A 23,154-nucleotide genomic window follows, 5' to 3' on the forward strand; every position below is an offset into this window, starting at 1 on the left:
TAACAAAACACAAGCCGCAGTAGCGGCAAACATTAAAAACTTCGCCCAGTGGAACTGACTTTTGAGCCAACGTGTCTAGGATTCGGCTGTCAGTGTGGTAGACGAGTGCAGAAAATGCTTACTAGTCAAATCCTAGGTGTGCTGAAAGGTTGAGGAGATGTTTGTTTCTTCGAGAGGCCTCTATTCTTCAGTCTACGTTTTACACAGCACAAAGACAGACTGACAGACGTCAACATATTCTGTAAGCAAATCACCCCTTTCCCTGCATACACACATTCCCAGTTACCTTCTCTGGCTCCAGTGGGGTAAATCCTTCTCCCAAGGCTCCCAAAGTAAACTTCAGGGCATTCCACACTTTGTTGCAGAAACGACTGGCGCTCTCCACCGCAGCCACGTCGAGGTTAATGCCGTCACCTGAGGAAGAGCATGCATGTGATGTTAAGGGCCTCAGTTTCCAAGTCGGCCACATCCCCGTACCTACGGGACCGCCTCTCCCGGTATGCCCCACGGAGAGCCTTAAGATACATATATAGCAACACCTTAGAGGTCCCGGGCCCTAAGGAAATTAGATTAGCTTCAACTAGAGCCAGGGCCTTTTCAACACAGGATCTGATTTCTTTCCGCAGGGCCTGTAAAACAGAGTTGTTCCGCCTGGCCTTTGGCTTGGAGCCAATTTGATTCCCTCTCCCTCTTTCTTTTTTCTTTTCCCTTTCTCCTCCTGTGATGAGGCTGCATTTTAATATTATAATGTTTCTGTATTTTTAATGTTGTATTTTAATCTTGTTTTTCAGTTGTATTCATTCAACTTGTTTTATTATTGCTTGTTAGCCGCCCTGAGTCCGGCATCTCCAGGATTTCAGACAGGGATCTCTCCCAGTCACAACTGGAAATGCCAGGAACTTCTCCTTTGGTTATTTCATGGACAGCACCCCCCCCCCCCAGAAAATAAAGGGGAACGTTCCAGCTTCTCACCTTGGGCAGAATAGGAGCAGAGTGCGAACCTGAGGGCATCGGTTCCACATTCGGGAATTCCTTGAGGAAAATCTCGCTGCTGGAAAGGGACAATGATTGGAGGAGGTGAGAACACACAGGAACCCCAAAAAAACAAAAGGGTGAGTGGGTCTGGCTGGAGGACGGGGTGAGGTGTGGGAAGGAACTGACCTGGCCTTCCATAGCAATGGAAACCTCCCTCGGGTCCAGATTGCTGTTTTGAAGCTTCTCCTGTAGCACCTGAAAACAATAAATAATAATAATAAGAGGGAAGATTCAGGGAGAGGAGGAGCCAGAGATAAAGGAAAATCACCACTGGCTTTCCAGGGTTTTCCCTGCTTAGGGTTATACCATATACACAGAACCTTAGACAGCTTATAACATCACAAGAATCTCAGCATTTTGAACTTTATTTTTAAAGCAGGTTTCTAAACCTCCAAGCTATGGATACAGTGGAACCTCGGAAGCCAAACGCCTTTGAACTTGAATGTTTTGGCTCCTGAAAGATCTAAAACCGGTAGCGATTGCTTCTGAATGATTTTTGGAAGCTGAATGTCAGGCACGGCTTCCTATTGGCTGCAGGATGCTCAGCAAACTCTGGGGCTCCCTAAAAATGATAACGGAGGGCGGTTTTTTACACTGTGAGTAGACTGCAGTCTCTTGGGAGCTGGACATACCTGGTATAAGGAAACCTTTTATTAGTTACTTTTGAACGCATTATCATAATGACATGTGGTATAATAAGGAAAATACTAGGGCCACAGTCCTTTACAAGAGCAGACAACGCAGTGGGGTGTCAAGGTCTACAGAGGGTGAAGAGAAAGACTTGTTCCAATTTTCTGAACGGTTAAGTACCTGCAAAGGGGCACCATAAATAACATCCAAAGGGTTGATCACATTCCCAAGAGATTTGCTCATCTTTCTGCCATGAGCATCACGGACCATTGAGTGAAGGGAAACCTGAAAGGGAGAGAGATAGGAAATGTGTTACGTCTTCAAAACCCTGCAAAGAGCACCAACAGGATATCGAGGAAAAGCAAGGGCAACCCGTACTATAAAATAACAACCATGGGAAGGCACAAGGAACACAAGGAATACAGCCTTGTGTTATTATTTGAACTGGTAGATTCATGAGACTTCGGTCTGTATGCTTACAAATCACAGACTACAGTGGTTCTCTTTTCTGAAACAGCTACAGTTTCTCAAGATCACAAACTGCTGCATCTTAAAAAGCAGAGACATCACCTTGCCAACAAAGGTCCGTACAGTGGTACCTCGGGTTAAGTACTTAATTTGTTCTGGAGGTCTGTTCTTAACCTAAAACTGTTCTTAACCTGAAGCACCACTTTAGCGAATGGGGCCTCCTGCTGCCGTTGCGCCACCGGAGCCCGATTTCTGTTCTTATCCTGAAGCACTATTTCTGGGTTAGCAGTGTGTGTAACCTGAGGCGTATGTAACCTGAAGCGTATGTAACCCGAGGTACCACTGTATAGTTAAAGCTATGGTTTTCCCAGTAGTGATGTATGGAAGTGAGAGCTGGACCATAAAGAAGGCTGATCACCGAATAATTTATGCTTTTGAATTATGGTGCTGGAGGAGACTCTTGAGAGTCCCATGGACTGCAAGAAGATCAAACCTCTCCATTCTGAAGGAAATCAGCCCTGAGTGCTCACTGGAAGGACAGATCCTGAAGCTGAGGCTCCAATACTTTGGCCACCTCATGAGAAGAGAAGACTCCCTGGAAAAGACCCTGAAGCTGGGAAAGATGGAGGGCACAAGGAGAAGGGGACGACAGAGATGGTTGGATAGTGTTCTCGAAGCTACCAGCGTGAGTTTGACCAAACTGTGGGAGGTACCAGCATGAGTTTGACCAAACTGTGGGAGGCAGTGGAAGACAGGAGTGCCTGGCGTGCTCTGGTCCATGGAGTCACAAAGAGTTGGACACGACTAAACGACTAAACAACAACACAGTAGTTATCTTTTCTGAAACAGCTACAGTTTCTCAAGATCACAAACTGCTGCTTGTTATCCCTAGTCCAAAGATAGGAACTCTGTGGCAGCAGCGTCGGGATGGGGGTGGCAGGAGTGGCAGAGAAGAGTGGCATTTCGTGTTTCACCTCAAGTGGCCAAATGGGATGCGCCGCTCCTGCCCGTGGCTGCCCAAATACTGTTGGGACTTCCGCCAGCCCCCGCTGGCATAACGATGGGGTTTGTAACACAACAATTGGAGGGTCACTGGCTTCCTATCCATGCCCTGTGTGCAAGACATTTCTGCAAATAGAACACACAGCAGGAGAATCTAAAAGGCAATTCTAGCCCCACCACGATGACCCAGGAGAACAGAAGCACAACACGACAATTCAGGTTAAAGCAAGTGGTGGGGATTAATCAAAATAAAATAAAAAACCTGGCCGTCTGGGAATGAAGTTCTTATCACACCAATTTTAAGACTCAGGAGGAACGGCTAAGGGAGCTGGGCATGTTTAGCCTGGAGAAGAGGAGGTTAAGGGGTGATATGATAGCCATGTTCAAATATATAAAAGGATGTCACATAGAGGAGGGAGAAAGGTTGTTTTCTGCTGCTCCAGAGAAGCGGACACGGAGCAATGGATCCAAACTACAAGAAAGAAGATTCCACCTAAACATTAGGAAGAACTTCCTGACAGTAAGAGCTGTTCGACAGTGGAATTTGCTGCCAAGGAGTGTGGTGGAGTCTCCTTCTTTGGAGGTCTTTAAGCAGAGGCTTGACAACCATATGTCAGGAGTGCTCTGATGGTGTTTCCTGCTTGGCAGGGGGTTGGACTCGATGGCCCTTGTGGTCTCTTCCAACTCTATGATTCTATGATTCTATGATTCTATGAAAGGTAGAGTACTGGAATCCAGACAGAACTAAGTGGATTGACAAGGATTACTTTAAAAATAGTATTTTTTAAATGCAGATTGCGATGAACCAATTGCAAGGGCCTCTTCAACAGCTGTGCTCACATATCCTGTGTTGATAATCAGGAAGTACATTACAGTGGTACCTCGGGTTAAGTACTTAATTCGTTCCGGAGGTCCGTACTTAACCTGAAACTGTTCTTAACCTGAAGCACCACTTTAGCTAATGGGGCCTCCTGCTGCTGCTGCGCCGCCGGAGCACGATTTCTGTTCTTATCCTGAAGCAAAGTTCTTAACCTGAAGCACTATTTCTGGGTTAGCAGAGTCTGTAACCTGAAGTGTATGTAACCTGAGGTACCACTGTATAAGTTGTGGATAAATAGTTAGGGCTCACACTTTGCTTCTCTCAGTCCCGTGGATCTTCTCATAATGTCCTCCAGGAACCAAAGTACAGAATTTCTAGCACCCAATCCATACCTGAGAAAAAGGTAGCTCTCCGGTCAACTGTTTCCCCAGCATCACCATCCGGGCCACCCAGAAGAAGAGAAGGTCACTCCCAGTCTCCAAAAGGCTATTGGGGTAGAACTGCTGGAGATCTTCTGTCTGCAGGGGGATGAAGGCAGGACCAGTGGCGTCAGCACACGCCCCACATCTGGGCTCGCCATATTTCAAAAAGGAACATTCCTGACACCCCCAAAGCTGTTGAGCTTTTCTTTTCTGCCCCAAACTGGCACATTTTGCAGGGTTTTATGACTAGCCGCCACCCCTGGAGGAGGAGATCCGCTGGCTTTCCCGTCGCAAGACTGTGACACTGCCGGGCAATCACCGCCCAGCACATCTGGATGCCCACTCTGCCCAGCTCCGAAAGGAAACTTTTTTTTAAAAAAAAGGAATGCAAAAAAACCCTGGAAACACCCCCCCCCAAGTGAAAATGGCCAAGCTCATGGAAGTGGTGCCTTCCTCCCTTCCCCACCCTCCTTCCTCTCTCCCCCAATTCTCCGGCCAAGGGAAGGGACCTCTTGTCACTTCCACTGCTGCTGGGGTGCAGCCTCTCCAATAATAATAATAATAATAATAATAATAATAATAATAAATTATTATTATTTTAAAACCAACACGGGGGGGGGGGCGGGACGACCCAGAAAACTGAAACTCTGGTTTGCCATACGTCCCGGAAATTCCTGACATCCCTTAAGATTTGAAAATTCCCCCCAGACGTCATTTTAGGCATCCAATTTCCGTGCATGTCCGGAATTTTCCAGACGTTATGGCAAGCCTACCTACTTCAAACCTGTAACAGCCCCTCCATTCCTCCTGCCTCCCTGCTGTCTCCCTGTTTCTGTACCAATCTCATGAGAAAGAGAACGTTTAGTGAAGCTGGATGTTTGATATGGACCTGGGAGAACTAGAGCCAGCAACTCACCAAATAGCCTTGAAACAGCCACTTAAGTCTTAGTGCCCCATTTAGAAAATGGGAGGAGTATTAACCCAACTCAAAAGCATATTGCAAAGACGAGCTTAAAGACTACAAGTGCTCAGCATAAAAACCAAAACCAAACCTCTATCTGTGGTGCAAAAAGTTAATCATGTTGGGATACTGCCAGGGAGACAAAGTCCATCATGGCCCCAAGCCGTCTGCCAGACGATCCATCGATCTCCCATAGGCACGCAGTATCAGCAATTAGCGACATGAGTTTCTAGAAAACATCTTGCCACATTCTAGAGCTCATGCACACTCTGTCAGCAGATAATTCACAGCAAAAGTCGCACTCAGGAGAGCATTATTTACAAGTTTTATTCAGCGTTGATCAGTGCAAAGAAAGACATGACTGCCTGCGTCAGTGTCTCCGACACAGAGAGAAACGAAAGCAATAGGGAAAAAAAACATCCTGTGAACAGGACATGCGCAGACTCTCTGACTCACAGAGCCTGCTCCCTTTTAAGGTGGAACGGAAATATCCTAACAAATCATACAGAGGACTGATCACAAGAAGACTGCTGTCATGACTCCCATTAAAAATATCCGGCCTGCTGCTCTTGCTTCACCCATGGCAAGTGAACAAGAAGCCATACATGCTACCTCCAAGGCAGGGCTGGAGATGCTGGACTCCAACTCCCATCATCCCTCATCATTGGCTATGCTGGCTAGGACTGATGGGAGTTTGAGGCCATGAGGATGTATGTCTGGGGTTGCTGTAAGGGGAGAGGTAAGTATGGCGCCCCCATTACCCCACTACCCACTGGCTGGCTTCTTATTGGCCAGGGGCGGGGTGAACATGTGGCTCTTCAGCTCCTTGTCCCTCCCAGTTCTACTCACCTTATGGGGCCAGCCCAGCGCAGCGAAAGGGAAAAGTCCGGATGAGAACCAAGTGTCCAGGACATCGGCATCTGGTGAAAACAAAAAACAAATGTGAATGTTTTATTCAAAAGGCCCAGGGTGCCTGATCTGGAGGAGTTTAAAGGCCCTCAAGTCCCCATCCCAAAGTCCCAATCCAGATTGTCCCCCCACCCCATCTGCAATGTATAATAATAATAATAATAATAATAATAATAATAATAATAATGTATTTATATCCCACCCATCTGGCTGGGTTCCCCAGCCACTCTGGGCAGCTCCTAACAGAATATTAAAAATACAATAAAACATCAGACGTTAAAAACTTCAGACCTTGAAAACTTCCCTAAACAGGGCTGCCTTCAGATGTCTTCTAAAAGTCAGATAGTTGTTTATTTCCTTGACATTTGATGGGAGGGCGTTCCACGGGGCGGGTGCCACCACCAAGAAGGCCCTCTGCATGGTTCCCTGTAACTTGGCTTCTCGCAGTGAGGGAACCACGAGAAGGCCCTCAGCACTGGACCTCAGTGTCCAGGCTGAACGATGGGGGTGGAGACGCTCCTTCAGGTATACCGGGTTGAGGCCATGTATGGTTCATAGAAGGCTTCCTTATAGGAATGTGCAGAGTAAATGTAAGCAATTTCTCAAGGTGGCGGGGATGGAAAGGAAAAGTAGGGATGTGTGACGGAGAACAACGTTGGCTCAGTTCCATCACAAAGGCCACCAAATTTCATTTCAAGCACTTCCTTGCGTTTAGCTTGACACATTGGCACTCTCCCTCCCAGAAGTACGAATGTTTGTGCTGCTGCCTTACCTCTCACCAGCTCCAGATCCTCTTCTGGTTTTCCCAGCATGCCTGCTGCTTTCCCCCGAGCTTCTGCTTCTGTCCTGCCCACTACCCATAATCCATCGCTCTCCTCCTGCTGCAATGCAGATGAAAAGAAGTTGAAGTCGCATTGCAACTAGGACCGGAGGCGCCAGAGACTCAACCCTGCGAACCCCTTGCTACAGTGGCTGATACACGGTCAAAGAGGCTAAAACTCACCTCTGCTACATCTGGCGATCCAGGAACCATGACCCGATAGGCTGGAATCTGATGACCCCACCACAACTGGCGAGAAATACACCAGTCACTGAGCGGGAGGGAGGGAGGAGAAAATCAATCAAAATGATGCCATTTGGATTTCAAGAACACAAGGGCCACTTGCAAGATCAAATGAAGGTCCGTCTAGCTCTGCTTTCCCCAACATGGTGCCCTCCAGGTTTTGGACTACAACTCCCATCATCCCTGGCCATTAGCCAAGTTTGTGGAGGATGATGGGATTTGTGGTCCCCAAACCTTCTTTAACAACATTTATATAACGCTTGCTCAATAGAAGATCTCTGCGGCTGGATGGCATCAGGCTGGGCTAGCTAGATGCTTCTGGAATAATTCTTCCCTTTATTTGTGGTGTTTAAGGCTGTGAGCGCCTCTGCTTGCATAGCCAAAACAGCACCTCCCATGTAAAAGAGGGTGATTTCATAGAAGCATCTCTGTTAAGTCCCATCAAGTCCAATGGGGCTTACACCCAGGGGGCAGCGACCCATAACCAGTGTCACCGCTTAGAAGAAGAAGAAGAAGAAGAAGAAGAAGAAGAAGAAGAAGAGGAGTTTGGATTTGATATCCCGCTTTATCACTACCCGAAGGAGTCTCAAAGCGGCTACCATTCTCCTTTCCCTTCCTCCCCCACTACAAACACTCTGTGAGGTGAGTGGGGCTGAGAGACTTCAGAGAAGTGTGACTGGCCCAAGGTCACCCAGCAGCTGCATGTGGAGGAGCGGAGACGCGAACCCGGTTTCCCAGATTACAAGACTACCGCTCTTAACCACTACACCACACTGGCTTACTAAGAGGGAGAGATGGCAGCGAGGTAGGTGCGGTGCAAACACACTAATGCGGGCGACAGGAGGTGAGGTAATTGCTGCCAGCCCACCCCAACGGCCATAGAATTGCAGTCAAAATCCCTCTTCATTACCGTATTTTTCGCCCTATAGGACGCACTTTTTCCCCTCCAAAAATGAAGGGGAAATGTGGGTGCGTCTTATGGGGCGAATGCAGGCTTTCACTGAAGCCTGGAGAGCGAGAGGGGTTGGTGCGCACCGACCCCTCTCGCTCTCCAGGCTTCAGGAGAGCCCCAGCGCCAGCCCCACAAGGTCGGGGGACAGAGGGAGGCGGAACGCCGCCATCCCGCTGTCTCCCGAAGTGGTTTGGAGGCTGACGGCGGGGAGAAGAGCGCTTCTCCCCGCTGCCTGCCCCACCACTCCTGGGACAGCAGGGAGACGCGCTGCGTCTCCCTGCTGTCCCCGGACCTGATCTCCAGGCGGGCGGCAGGGAGAAGAGCGCTTCTCCCCGCTGCCTGCCCCAAAAGCGCCTCGGGGGGAAATAATTTTTTTTTCTTTATTTCCCCCCAAAAAAACTTGATGCGTCCTATGGGCCGGTGCGTCCTATGGGGCGAAAAATACGGTACTTCAGCAACAGGAAAGAATGAATGAATCTTTATTTGCGTCAGCCATCAGCCATAGCAGTAAAACAACAATACAATATACAAAGAATAGAAATAAAAAGTCAAGTATATAAAATACATTTAGGGGTTTTGAATCAATAGTCAAAAGGTGGATCTTATTCTGATTGCCTCAGCTAAAAAACCTTGCAACCTTTGCTGTCACTTGCTCATTTTGATCTGCCAGGAGAAAGGACACTGTGGCAGTGGTTGGGCGACCCGGAATGGGCAGTAAAAGAGGGGTGATAATCTCAGTCCTCAAGTCTTTATAAAGAGTGCAAGCCAGGAAGGCATGCGCTACTGATTCGGGACTGCCATCTCCGCAGGGACATAAGCATTTTTTGTGTGGAATCTGTAGGAATCGTCCCTCAAGTACAGCCGAGGGCAATACATTCAATCTTGCCAGAGTAAAAGTGCATCTATATTTTAGAATTGCTAGGTTATGCAGATAGGGTGCCAGAGAGCTGAAATGGGAAGGTGGAACAGGAAAAGGGACCACAGCTCTGGGGAAAGAGCACATGCTTTAAATGCAGAAGGCCTTAAGCTCTATCCTGGTCATCTCCAAGAAAAAAAGCACCCCAGGTATATTCGTGATGGGTAAAAATCCTGCTCAAGAGAGCGGGGCACCTGAAAGCACTCCACAAATTTATTTTCGGAGTAAACAATACAGGCTGGATGAATGAATAGCCCGAGAGAGTAACACAGTGTTCAATGGTCCAGCATAGGGGAAGCTGTTATTTGAACTGGCTCTCACTCATATGAGTCCTGATTGGCCAGTCCTAAGAGATACGTCAAGTCTTGGAAGGAGGAAAAGAAGAACACAGGTGATCAAAGAGGCATAACTCCCTTATCTTACCTGGTATTCGAGAGCCAAGTCCTCCAGTTTTTCTCATGGAATTTAGGGGCCAACTTCAAGAATCCAGACTCCACAGCCTTAGGGCAGAAACAGATAAACCTGGTTAACCCAATTCAGGGCAAGCTGATACCTTGATTTATCAGCTACTTTAAAATGAGGCTTCATTTTAAATTGCATTTTAACCTGTATTTTAAATTGGTTTTCTCCCCCTTCCCCCCCTATTATATTTTTACTGTGGTTTTATTGGTGTTAGCCACCCTGAGCCCAGCTCTGGCTGGGGAGGGCGGGGTATAATTCAAATTTTTTATTATTATTATTATTATTATTATTATTATTATTATTATTATTATGAGAAGTGCATCTTTCTATCTCTTAGTAACCAATGAGATGCCCCCAGGAAACATGCAAGCAGGCGACGAGTCAAACCAAAACACTTCCCCACTCTTGGTTCTCTGGCAACTGAAGTTCAGATGAAGGTTGCCTCTGATTCTGCAAGTGGCATCTAGCCATCATGACTAGTAATCGCCAGTAACTCCATGGGTGGCATTCAACATTATGTAATGTGATCATTGGGACGCAGGTGGCGCTGTGGGTTAAAGCACAGAGCCTAGGACTTGCCGATCAGAAGGTTAGGGTTAGGGTTCGACAGGTACCACTGTGGCGGGAAAGTAAACAGCGTTTCCGTTCACTGCTCTGATTCGCCAGAAGCGGCTTAGTCATGCCGGCCACATGACCCAGAAGCTGTACGCCGGCTCCCTTGGCCAGTAAAGCAAGATGAGCGCCGCAACCCCAGAGTCGGTCACAACTGGATCTAATGGTCAGGGGTCCCTATACCTTTAATGTGATCATTCCATCAGAGCAAGCATTTCTGCTTGTCGGATGGACCAATCTCTCCTCTCCTCCCGCCGCGAGCTGTTCTGGGGACTTTCCTGAATCCAAAGAGCAGATTTAAGGAGGCATCACAGAGGAGGAGAAGGGGGCAAGTACTGTTGCGTTAGCGGGACTCTTTGTGGTGTCTCACACTGCCACGATTCAAAGCGTTGGTGCTGACCTTTAAAGCCCTAAATGGCCTTGGCCCAGTATACCTGAAGAAGCGTCTCCACCCCCATCATTCTGCCCTGACATGGAGGTCCAGTGCCGAGAGCATTCTGGCAGTTTCCTCCCTGCGAGAAGCCAAGTTACAGGGAAGCAGGCAGAGGGCCTTCTCGGTAGTGGCACCTGCCCTGTGGAACGCCTTCCCACCAGATGTCAAAGAGATAAACAACTACCAGACTTTTAGAAGACATCTGAAGGCAGCCCTGTTTAGGGAAGCTTTTAATGTTTAACAGGTTATTGTATTTTAGTATTTTGTTGGAAGCCGCCCAGAGTGGCTGAGGAAACCCAGCCAGTTGGGCGGGGTATGTATGTATATATGTATGTATGTATGTATGTATGTATGTATGAATGAATGAATGAATAAATAAATAAATAAAATTATATAGCAATTCTAAAGATCTCTGCAGTCTAACGCATGCATGCTCCCCTTCCTTATAGTTCCAGTCTTAGAATGTGGGCTGTATCAGATTATCCTAGCAATGTTAAAGCATTTGGGGAGTTACCTCCAAGGCCTCACGAGCCATTTTCTCACATCGGACAAACCACTGGTTCTTCAAGAGGGTTTCAATCACATCCCCAGAGCGGCTGTGAAGGGTGGGAGTTGGGGGGGAGAGAGAACAAAGGGTCACTTCCAATTCCCAGGATGCCTTCCACCTTGCAAAGCTAAAATCCTCCAGCCTCAGGATGTTAGTGCTATTTATATAGGGATGTGGGCATAGGTGGAGCATATGCAATAATGATAATAAAAAGCCTCAGCCCCAAGGAGCAATACATTCTGTTGTTTGCAGGGACCAGAGAGAGAGTGAGCTCTGGGTGACTGCATTTTTTAAAAATATATTTATGATTTTCAGTTTTATACATTTCAAAAATTTTACATTCATTTTAACATTTCAAAACTCAACTTCCTTCCCCCTCTTTTTCTGCATATTCAAATTAACTTAATTTGCTCACTTATTCATCTGCTTTAAATATATACTCTTATAAAACTGCAGGTTATTATCCTCCCAATGTTCTTATCTGTTTACAGTTGATTTGTAAATATTCAATAAACCACTTCCATTCTTTTATTTAAAAAAGTTTGTTATCTTGATTTCTTTCTTCCCACCCCCACCCCCCAAACCCGGTAAGTTTTGCCATTTCTGCATATTCCACAGGTTTTTGTATCCATTCTTCTTTCGCTGGGACTTCTTTTTCCTTTTGGGAATTATAGGGACAGAACTACCTGTAACGGGTATGAGTTACTCGTGCATAAACTGGTGCCTTTCTCGGCTAATTTGCCTTGTTAAAACTTTCTGACTGCACAGCCCCTTCTCATGGTGGCTACCTCAGTCACTGGCAGAATCCGTCAGTGGGCGTTTCTTAAATCTTTTCCAACATAAAAGTTGTTTGACACCCAGTCTCCTCCTACTCTCTCTGCGCGGAAGTCTTCTGCGCAGGGTGGGCGTGGGTAGCGGAGGACCCATGCTCTCCCCGCTGGTGTCCGGTGAAGAGTCCTGGAGCCCTCTCGCCGATTCCCCCATCAGCCCCTCTATATCCCTGGTGTTGCGCTGATTTGCTTCCCCATCTGCGGAGCTGCCTCTCTCCCTGCTGGGCCCTTCTCCAGCATAATTTGAGAGCCTTCCCTCCGCCTCTAGCTCCGATGTCAGTTCCCTGACACTACCCAAGACGTATAGAAGTTTATTCATGTATGCGACTACAATGGCAAAAATGTTACTTGCCACCCCTTCCCCCAAAAAACTGGATGGCTGCATTTGTTCCCCAGGGCCTGGGATACCCCCCACCCCTAATGTACAGCACCCTGTTTCAGCAGGGCTTTAATCACCATCACCATCACAATAAAAGATAGGTAGCCGTGTTGGTCTGCCATAGTCAAAATAAAAAAATTCCTTCCAGTAGCACCTTAAAGACCAACTAAGTTAGTTCTTGGTATGAGCTTTCGTGTGCATGCACTTCTTCGTATCTGAAGAAGTGTGCATGCACACGAAAGCTCATACCAAGAACTAACTTAGTTGGTCTTTAAGGTGCTACTGGAAGGAATTTTTTTATCATCACAATAAAGACAGCTAGATGAAACTGAAGGATGGCTGGGGAGGGGAGGGGAGAGGTATAAAAAATAATAATTCTACCATTACCTGCAAAGTGGAAGCACCATGGGATGCTCCCTGGCCCCCCGATGGAGTCCTCTCTCCTTCAAAGCAGACAACACCTTCTCACGGGCCAGGAATCTATGCAGCCCCTGAAAGGGGAACACCTTTCCTATCACCCAGTGTCTTGTGCTAACTTTAAAAATTATACCGTATTTTTCCGTGTATAAGACGCCCCCATGCATAAGACGCCGCCTATTCTGGGGGACTCAGATTTAAGAAAACGGGAGAGGGGATGGCTCAGAGTTATTGAGCTTTTTAAGGGGGAGATGACACGGGGTTGTTGAGCTTTTTTAGAGGGGTTGCTGAAAATCTCCCCTCACTGGCAGAAGCTGCCAATCGCCCACCCAATTGCTGCAGCGTCAGCCAATCAACACCAGCCCTTGACGCAGCAACCAATAACACGACCAACAGCCGCTGACAGCAACCAATCAAATGTCCACCCTACACACTATCCATGTATAAGACGACCCACACTTTTAAGCATAACTTCAAAAGAAAAAAAACCTAGTCTTATGCATGGGAAAGTACAGTAATTAACGGTTTTATTACGACATAGGTTTTGCTGGGGTTCTTTTTTCATGCGCATGGTGACTGGGAGTGGCCGCCAAGACCGTATAACACCGGTCCTGAAAGATCTTCATTGGCTCCCAGTACATTTCTGAGCACAATTCAAAGCGTTGGTGCTGACCTTTAAGGCCCTAAACGGCCTCAGTCCAGTATACCTGAAGGAGCGTCTCCACCCCCATCATCCAGCCCGGACACCGAGGTCCAGCTCTGAGGGCCTTCTGGAGGTTCCCTCACTGCGAGAAGTGAGGTTACAGGGAACCAGACAGAGGGCCTTCTTGGTAGTGGCACCTGCCCTGTGGAATGCCCTCCCAGCAGAAGTCAAGGCAATAAACAACTGGTTTACCCTTAAAAAACAACTGAAGGTGGCCTTGTTTAGGGACGTTTTTAATGTCTGACGCTGTATTGTTTTTAATATTCGGTTGGAAGCCACCCAGAGTGGCTGGGTAAACCCAGCCAGATGGGCGGGGTATAAAATTATTATTATTATTATTATTATTATTATTATTATTATTATTATTGACAGACTCCATCTAAGACATCTTGGTGTTGGGGCACAAAATCCAAATGTCACCTCTCATGTAAGAAATACATCCACATTGAAGAATCAAACAACTTCCTTCCAGTTAACAGTGCCTCCGAATCTGCCATCTTTGGCAAGCTACATCAGTTGGGTCAGCCCCAACGCGGAGGGATGTGGCGGCGACTGCAAATGGCTCTTGCTGCAGTCTTCCGAGCAACCGGAACCTTGCATGGATGCCACCTTAAAAGGCCAAGCTTACCTGTAGCCAATGGCCACACTCGGCCGTCATCGTGCCATCTTCCGCAATAACCGAGATGAACGGCAGGCTGTGCCGCCGAGCCAGTTCGTAGTCAGCATGGCTGTGCGCTGGGGTCACCTTCACAGCCCCTGCAAAGGTGGCGAGAAAAAGTGAGAAGGGGCATCTCTGAGAACAGATACCCCACGCCGGACGCCGCTGTTGGTATTCATCACACTGAATGGAGACTATCTCCCTCACTCTGGAGAATAGCAGAAAGTGCTATGTAAGCCATCTAGGCCAGAAAGACAGTCACAAGAGATGAGCTAATTCGTGTCTGTTTTAAAATTTGCACAAGACAACAGTTTGGGGAAACTTGCACAGGCTGGCAGCTTGGGCATACAGGGGGTGGGGGTGGAGAGAGAGACTAGAAACGTTCTGCTTTTTGCCGCTTGAGGAAAGTTCTGCTTTTTTGCTTGAGTAATCCTGTAAGCTAAGGGAGCAGGTAGAGCTGTGGTCTAAACCACAGAGCCTAGGACTTGCTGATCAGAAGGTCGGCGGTTTGAATCCCCGTGACAAGGTGAGCTCCCGTTGCTCGGTCCCTGCTCCTGCCAACCTAGCAGTTTGAAAGCACGTCAAAGTGCAAGTAGATAAATAGGTACCGCTCTGGTGGGAAGGTAAACGGCGTTTCCGTGCGCTGCTCTGGTTCGCCAGAAGTGGCTTAGTCATGCTGGCCACATGACCTGGAAGCTGTATGCCTGCTCCCTTGGCCAATAAAGCGAGATGAGCACTGCAACCCCAGAGTCGGTCACGACTGGACCTAATGGTCGGGGTCCCTTTACCTTTTAATCCAGTAAGAAGTTGTTTGTTGCTCATTATAAATGGCAGCCCCCCAGCGAAAAATCGGTGCTCAGCATTTGAGAAACATCTCGTTGGCCTCCGTGCAGCTAAATGAATTCTGACCTTCTTCGAAGAACCCGTGTCTGTCTTTATTGACTGCAACAACACAAACATCCAGCTTCCACAAAGCCGGCCTACCTGTGCCCATCTCCTGCTCCACAAAGGGGTCGGTAAGGACAGGAAGGAGACGGCCGGTGAACGGGTGGCAGAGTCTCTTGCCGTGAAGGTGCTGGCAAAAAAACCCCCAGAAAGACAAACCAGGTCACACTGCGGTCAGCTCTCGAGAAAGAGAAAATTCAAAGGAGCTCCCCTTTGGTGGTGGTGGGAGAGTCCCACACATAAACTGTTCCAATATGCTACCAATAATACTTCCGGCCACCCCAGTGAGCAGGGCAGCTGCTTCACAGTAACTGATCCCTCCTGCCCAGTATTGCCTGATCGGCACACCCAGATTCATCGAAACATAGGAGGTTTCCTTCCACTGAATCTTCTCGCTTAGTACTTAGACTGGCAGTGGCTCTCCAAGGTTTTAAAGCAAGAGTCTTTCCCAGCTGGAGATGCCAGGTACTGAACTTGGGACCTTCTGCAAGCAGTGCAGTTGATCCACCTGGGGTTGGACTAGATGACCCTCGGGGGGTCCCTTCCAATTCTAAAATTCTGATTCTTTTTTCACTTTTTTTAAAAAAAATCTTTTCTTTTTTAAAGAATGATCTCTAACTTTAAAGAATGTTCTATAACTTTAAATCATTTCCCATTTCTTAACACTTGAATCCCTGGGCTCCCCGCCCCATTTCCCAAAACATTTCTATTCTTTCTGCTGAATCTACATTTTTCCAAATTCCTTTTATATCCATTTTCAACTTACGCCTTGTTACATTTTAAGTGTTATAACCATCTTCCTAATGTTTTTTAAATATCTACAATGATCTTTAAGATACAGTGGTACCTCTGGATGCGAATGGGATCCGTTCCGGAGCCCCGTTCGCATCCTGTAGTGAACGCAACCCGCGTCTGCGCATGCGCGGGTCGCGATTCACCGCTTCCGCGCATGCGCATGACATCATTTTGACTGTACTCTATAAAATTTTCCCACTCTTCACTGAATTTCTCATCAGCTTTGTGTCTGATCTTCACAGTCATTTTTGCCATTTCGGCATAGCCCATCATCTTGGTTATCCAGTCTTCCTTTTGTTGGGACTTTTTCTTCCTTCTATTTCTGGGCAAAACAATACTCTGATACTACCACTGAGCTAGCAAGAGAGAGACACAGAGACTCACAGGGCTACAACCCAAGGAAGGTAGAGATTTTGCGGCACAACAGCATCTAAGCCAAATTGAGCCACACAGTCCGAATGGGAAATTGTTATAATAATAATAATAATAATAATAATAATAATAATAATAATAATAATAATAATAATGTATTATTTATGCCCTGCCCATCTGGCTGGGTTTCCCCAGCCACTCTGGGTGGCTTCCAACAGAATATTCAAATAATATGACTCGCAGGAAAATTTTGTCAGGTCTGCTGTCAATGATGGGTTGCAGGATTATACAGCTCTCTATTCCACTCCATCTCACTTTCTTTCCCTCTCCTCTGTACCCCATTTTTGTGGGCTACATGAAATTAATCTGTCACAGGCTGCCCATGTCAGGTTTCACATCTACTTCCCCCAAGGCCTCTGCCAGCCAATATGAATTTCAAGCTGGGCCTTGCTATGCTTTGAGTCCAGGCATTCCCATTTGTCCTGCGCCCCTGACTAGTGACTACGGTTCCATGGCCCCATCGGAAGGGAGAACAGGGCGGAGAAGTCTTACTCTATACCGTGGGTCATCCGGATGGACAGCGACTGCCACGTCTCCCAACATGGTCTCCGGACGGGTTGTGGCCACAGGAAGTTCCTCGCCTGCCCTCAGTCAAAGGAAGCAGAGACCAGATGGGGGAAAACAAAGGTGTTTTAGTCAGAAAGGTAGCGTTCCTGTGGGGCTCGTCAGCACACAAGATTAAAAAAGAAGAAGCATGTAGCCATGTGAGGGGAATGGGGATGACCATTTAAGCTGCCTTAATTTACCCACTGGATTGTTTACCCACCCTTTTACCATAAGGCCTCCTTTAACCCAACTGAGCAAAATCTTGGCCTGCTTTCTTATCCTGCCCAATAGCCGAGCCGCATCTCTTCCCGTTAATTAACAAAAGAGAACCATTTCTTTGTAAGAGATTCTGTGGCTTTCTTTCTCAATAGGTTGCTAACTGAAACATCCAAGAACTGACTTTTCCTGTAAAAAACAGCTAGAAGAGTATCTTCCGTTTCTATGAAAAGATAGCGTGTCTCAACCTGGACCCGACAGCATTTGATGCTGCAGACAAAGCCTTGGAGCAGGAAGATAAGGCTCCTTCGCATCTCTCAGCTGTGAAGCACAGTGATCTTGAACCAAAATCTCTCCACTAACCTACCTTTCAGGGCTGTTGCAAGGTTAGAAAGCAGGCAGGCTCACCTCGCCCCCAGTGTGGCTACCTTGAGTTTCTTAGGAGGAAGGGTAGGATTGCAAATGTGACGACAGCCTTCCGTTTGTTTATATGTAAAGGAAGGCCTTGAAAGAGGCTAGCACGATTGAAACAGATGGAAACTCAAAATCAAAAGACTGAAAATAGCAGTGAACATAGCTGACCTTAAACTGTCCCCATTCAAGTTCATATCTAGGTTATTACCAGCTTCCTCTTTGCTCCATGATTCTACTATTTGTAGGCCACCTTTCCACAACTCAGGGTGGCTTAAAAAATACACCATTACAAAATAACAAACGTAGTCATAACACAATGCAGTCGTACCTTGGTTTTTGAACAGCCTAGTTATAAAACATTTTGGCTCCTGAACAATCGAAACTTGGAAGTGACTGTTCCGGTTTTCGAACGTTCTTCTGGAAGCCGAACATCCGACGGGGCTTCCGATTGGCTGCAGGAGCTTCCTGCAGCCAATTGGAAGCCGCGCTTTGGTTTCTGAACGCTTTGGAAGTTGAATGGACTTCCGGAAAGGATCCCGTTCGACTTCCAAGGTACGACTGAAGATAAAACATTCAAAGATACACAACCAAACCAAACCATTTCAATATAAATCACAAGATCTAAATTAAAGATACAAAAATAAACAACAGGAACGACATCTTGCCGCTGTTAACTCACCATCCTCTCCTTCCACTTTGTAGGCAAATGTCACCAAGACCCCAAACGGCACTTTGCCTTGGAGTCCGGGCACAGAGAGCTCCGTCCGTCCTTTGAGCTGCCTGTTCTCCACCTGCCAGGGACACCATCCATGAGTCACCTCGGTCCTAAAGAGCACCCCCTTCTCCCAGGCACCGTGTGCCGCCAGACTCCTCCCACTCACCTCAATGTCAGAAATGGCCGATCGCAAGGGGCATGACCAGTTCACGAGGCGCCTCTCCCGGTACACCAGGCCCTGCTCGTGCAGTCGCACGAAGGCCTCGGTCACCGCTTGGGAGAAGCCCTAAGAAGGAAAGAGCTGTGGTAATGGTGGAAGGAGGCAAAGAAACAAGGGTGGCAGCTATAGCCAGTCTGCAGCAGCAGCAACGACGACAGAAGCCACAGTCTGCACCCGTTTCTGCATCAGCTTGCAAATTACTTGAAGTCCACGAAAATCTGCATTATTTTCGTCCACCATTTCCCCTTAGAACACACCTTTATTTATATTCAGATTTAATACAACAAAGTTAACGAAGAGGTAAAAGAAAAAGATATGTTGCTCTGGCAACTGTAACAGCATTGCTCATACAGTGGTACCTCAGGTTACGAACTTAATTCATTCCAGAGGTCCATTCTTAACCTGAGGCGTGCTTTCACTAATGGGGCTTCCCGCTGCCGCCACGCCACGCGATTTCTGTTCTCATCCTGGGGCAAAGTTCTTAACCCGAGGTACTACTTTCAGGTTAGCGGAGTTTGTAACCCAAAGTGTTTGTAAACCCGAGGTGCCACTATATTTACAATTGCAATTTCCAAAATGCTACCTATTTACAGTGGTACCTCGGGTTACATACGCTTCAGGTTACACACTCTGCTAACCCAGAAATATTACCTCGGGTTAAGAACTTTGCTTCAGGAGAACAGAAATCGGGCTCCGGCGGCACAGCAGCCCCATTAGCTAAAGTGGTGCTTCAGGTTAAGAACAGTTTCAGGTTAAGAACGGACCTCCAGAACGAATTAAGTACTTTACCCGAGGTATCACTGTATATCTTTCTTGTTTCACGCAGAGACAGTACAGATGAAGCAGAACTTGATAGGTCATCAGCAACCAAAGAAATCAACCACAGACTGACATTCCTATAACACACGTCGTTACGTACAAACCACATTTGCATTTTCAGAATCTGCTACTCACAGAGTCCATGGTGAAACAGACTCTGTCCCAGTCCAATGAGGCTCCCATCACCTTCAGCTGCTGGAATATTTCGTTCCCTTTCCTGATCTCAGGAGAAAAAGCAGAACAAAAACAAACCATTTATGTACAGAAGTAAAAGGAAGAACAAGAAGGAGGTTTTTCTGTTTGGTTGCTATGCAAGAAGCAAACCTGCTCTTGTCTTAAGCTTAAGCACATTCCATTTTATGTAATTTCCACACACTCCTCAATCTATCCTTGGACCGCCCCCTATCCCACATTTAATAATTAATAATTAATAATAATAATAATAATAATAATAATAATAATAATAATAATAATTTATTTATACCCTGCCCACCTGGCTGGGTTTCCCCAACCACTCTGGGTGGCTTCCAACTCAATATTAAAAACAATACAGCATCAGACATTAAAAAACTTCCCTAAACAGGGCCGCCTTCATTTAAGGCAAATGGCCTGAGTCCCTCGGATACTCACTCCTTTTTCCAGTTCCAGACCTCCTGGAGGAATTCCTCACGCTTGAGCTCTTTTCGGAGGACTCCTCTCTCCTTCCAGATCTTTCTTTCCACCACAGCCTGGCCAGACAACAGTAGAAAACAACGGGAATCTGAATGCAGCCCATGCAGGAAACTTTACTAGAACCCTACACTCTCATTCCACCCCCCTCTAAGGCTACCATCCTAAGACGACGTGCCAAGTCCCATCAGGTAAAGTGGGACTTACTTCCGTGTCAGGAATGGGGAACCACACGATAGGAGCCTTTCCTGGTATGCTCCTGGGACCGCCTCTCCTGGTATGCCCTGCAGAGGACCTTAAGGTACACAAATGACAACATTTTGGAGGTCCCAGGTCGCAAGATTGTTAGATTGGTCTCAGCCAGGGCCAGGGCCTTTTCAGTACTGGCCCCGACTTGGTAGAACGCTCTATCACAAGAGACTAGGGCCCTGCGGGACTTGAAATCTTTCCCCAGGGCCTGCAAGACAGAGCTGTTCTGCCTGGCCTTTGGTTTGGACTCAGTCTGACCCTTATGTTTCCCTCCCCTTATGGTTTTGATCTATGGGCTACTTTTAAAATGAGGCTGCATTTTAACCTGTATTTTAAATTGGGTTTTTTCCCCCCTATTATGTTTTTACTGTAATTTTACTGGTGTTAGCCGTCCTGAGCCCGGCTCTGACTGGGGAGGGCAGGGTATAAATAAAATGTATGTATGTAATTATTATTCTCACCTGAGTGGCAATCCCAGCATGATCGGACCCTGGAACCCACAGAACTTTATAGCCTTGCATTCTTTTCCTGCAAGACATCGAAAGACCACAGCGCAGAACTCAGCAACTGCCCTGCTGCTAAACACAGTGCCCTGATGCCAGATCAGAACCAGAAATAGCATAGTCCCCCCCCCCAAAAAAAGACAACATAAAGAGGAAGCAGATCCCAAACCTGTTTCCAGGTTTGGAAACAGCAGCAATTACCAAGAGTAGAAGAATGGCGACAGAAGGTAATGGAATATGCAGAAATAGCCAAACTAACAGGGAAAATTCGACAACAGGGAGAGGAAACATTTCAAAAAGAATGGGGGAAATTTATGTTGTATATAGGAAAGATAAGATGAAATAGCAAAACCACCGTAGAATTGGAAACAAACCTCATAACAGGAAAGATTAAGAAAAGTGATAGCTAATGAAAATAATAAGAAGCACAATGTATAAGGAAACAAATATAACTAACAGCAGTGGTAAATGAATACAGACAGACAACAAGAATTGTATAAACAAGAGGACTTATTTGTTTATGGATACACTATGGACAAATATGGAAAATGAATAACAATATATGAAATGGAAGAAAATAATGCGATAAAATTATATGTGATATAAAAAACCAGAAGAAGGAAGGAGGGAAGTCAGCTCTGAAGAGCAAATATAAATGTAAAACAATATGTGTATGTGGAGCATCTAATTGAAAAACTAATAAAGATTATTGGGGGGGGGGGAGAGAGGAAGCAGATCCCAATGACAGAGCACAGACTTTACAACATAGGCAGAGAACCTGAGGTTCGGAGGCCAAATTCAGCCCACCAGCCCTCTCTGCCTAGCCCTTGGCGCACTGCTGAGGCCACGCCATGCTCTGCAACCTCCTCAAGCACTTTTGCCTTGCTGGAACATGTCCCTGTTCTGTAATAATGCCTCCCCATTTCCTGGACGGAGACAGATGCCTATGGGGTGTGCCTGATGAAACCTATGAATTTTGCATAGCCTGAACATAGCCTTCTGTACAAAAGTGTTCTAAGTTGGATCAGGCCAATGCCACATCCACACTATGACATTTTGGTGGAGGAACAGAGAGTAATATACCACTTTAAACAGACATGGCTTCCCCAAGAGAATTCTGGGAGCCCTGTAATTTGGGCTGTGATACATTCAAGACAGTGGACCCCTCTCTCTAAACCAGTGGTTCTCAAAGGATGTGTCATGCCACACCCATGTGGCAGGGGGATGTGGCAAGTGTGGCGGGGAAGATTCAAGGACAATCAGAGAAACATTTAAACATTTCGGTGTAGTATAGTTCAAGATACAGTGGTACCTCAGGTTAAGTACTTAATTCGTTCCAGAGGTCCGTACTTAACCTGAAACTGTTCTTAACTTGAAGCACCACTTTAGCTAATGGGGCCTCCTGCTGCTGCCGCACCGCTGGAGCCCGATTTCTGTTCTCATCCTGAAGCAAAGTTCTTAACCTGAAGCACTATTTCTGGGTTACCGGAGTCTGTAACCTCAAGAGTATGTAACCTGAAGCATATGTAACCTGAGGTACCACTGTAATTTTTTATTGCCAGAATATATTTTCAAAAGGACAGCGAGAGCACCAGCTGATGCTCTTATGACTCAAACACTGCTAGCAGTTGTTTCTTTTTGTTTTCCAATGTATTTCTTATCAATGGAAAATTCAGCGTGGTGTGAGCAAATTTTTATTCTGAAAGTGTGGTCCGGATAAAAGAACTTTGAGGCCACTGCTTTAGACTGCCCATTGGAACCAAGGAATCTGCCTTATATCAAAAGCATGGGCTATTTTTCATGAGCTGCAGACCCCACTCGTGCATATTTGTATACCTGCTGCAAGCCACTCACCCTTATATCTTAAGGGGCTTGACGGCTATAAATCTAAAAATGAATACGTGAGCGAGAAACACGAAGTTGCAAGGGAGCCATCGGCTGCCGGAGGCAAAGTACCCACATGACGACGCAGAGCATCACTTACCAACGTACCAGAGCGTCTTCAAGAGCCACGGTCAAGGCATGGCCCAGGTGCAGGGACCCCGTGACGTTTGGTGGAGGGAGAGAGAGCGAAAACGTTTCTGGCTTCCGATGGGGCAGGAGGTGCTTTGGGAAAGAGAAACAGGAAGAGAAATCAGCAGCGTCCAAGGTCAGAACAGCCTGGTAGCCAGTGCACCATCAGGGTACCATGGCAGAGCCGCTAATTTCAAGGTTTGGCAAAAAAAAGTAAGGGGAGAGCTGCAGGCAAGGATCCAAAGCCCATCTAATCCCAGGATTGAGGCTTTTGTGTGCAACTGAGTTAAACCCCATGATGGATGCAAATAATCCAGAGTTAGTGCATTCCCAGCAGGTGTTGGAAGTCATTGCTTGACAGCTGTAAGTCATCGGCTCCACTCTGCATCAAGTTGTTTT

At 46.8% G+C, this 23,154-nt stretch overlaps 1 protein-coding gene across 4 annotated transcripts in view; it reads right to left on the reverse strand.

Annotated features, from left to right (window-relative positions):
* Positions 1-23,154, reverse strand: part of VARS2 (valyl-tRNA synthetase 2, mitochondrial) — a 39,072-nt gene that overhangs the window by 10,710 nt on the left and 5,208 nt on the right. Inside the window, exons 5-24 of one of the 4 annotated variants that reach the window (XM_083491292.1) lie at positions 22,735-22,848; positions 20,701-20,767; positions 19,952-20,049; positions 19,457-19,538; positions 18,449-18,568; positions 18,247-18,358; positions 16,884-16,972; positions 15,204-15,294; positions 14,190-14,317; positions 12,829-12,932; positions 11,200-11,281; positions 9,602-9,678; positions 7,251-7,338; positions 7,020-7,128; positions 6,188-6,258; positions 4,348-4,473; positions 1,846-1,950; positions 1,162-1,230; positions 973-1,051; positions 287-414 (exon numbers count right to left, since the gene is read on the reverse strand). In XM_083491292.1, the coding sequence (XP_083347418.1) occupies positions 287-414; positions 973-1,051; positions 1,162-1,230; positions 1,846-1,950; positions 4,348-4,473; positions 6,188-6,258; positions 7,020-7,128; positions 7,251-7,338; positions 9,602-9,678; positions 11,200-11,281; positions 12,829-12,932; positions 14,190-14,317; positions 15,204-15,294; positions 16,884-16,972; positions 18,247-18,358; positions 18,449-18,568; positions 19,457-19,538; positions 19,952-20,049; positions 20,701-20,760 (1,818 nt within the window). In that variant the 5' untranslated portion in view covers positions 20,761-20,767; positions 22,735-22,848. Of the gene's footprint in view, positions 1-286; positions 415-972; positions 1,052-1,161; positions 1,231-1,845; positions 1,951-4,347; positions 4,474-6,187; positions 6,259-7,019; positions 7,129-7,250; positions 7,339-9,601; positions 9,679-11,199; positions 11,282-12,828; positions 12,933-14,189; positions 14,318-15,203; positions 15,295-16,883; positions 16,973-18,246; positions 18,359-18,448; positions 18,569-19,456; positions 19,539-19,951; positions 20,050-20,700; positions 20,768-22,726; positions 22,849-23,154 lie in introns of all 4 variants that reach the window. The other 3 variants (XM_083491290.1, XM_083491291.1, XM_083491293.1) reach the window with 3 other exon arrangements.

The sequence above is a fragment of the Podarcis liolepis genome, assembly GCF_965112155.1.
Source record: "Podarcis liolepis genome assembly, chromosome: 2".
NCBI lineage: Eukaryota > Metazoa > Chordata > Lepidosauria > Squamata > Lacertidae > Podarcis > Podarcis liolepis.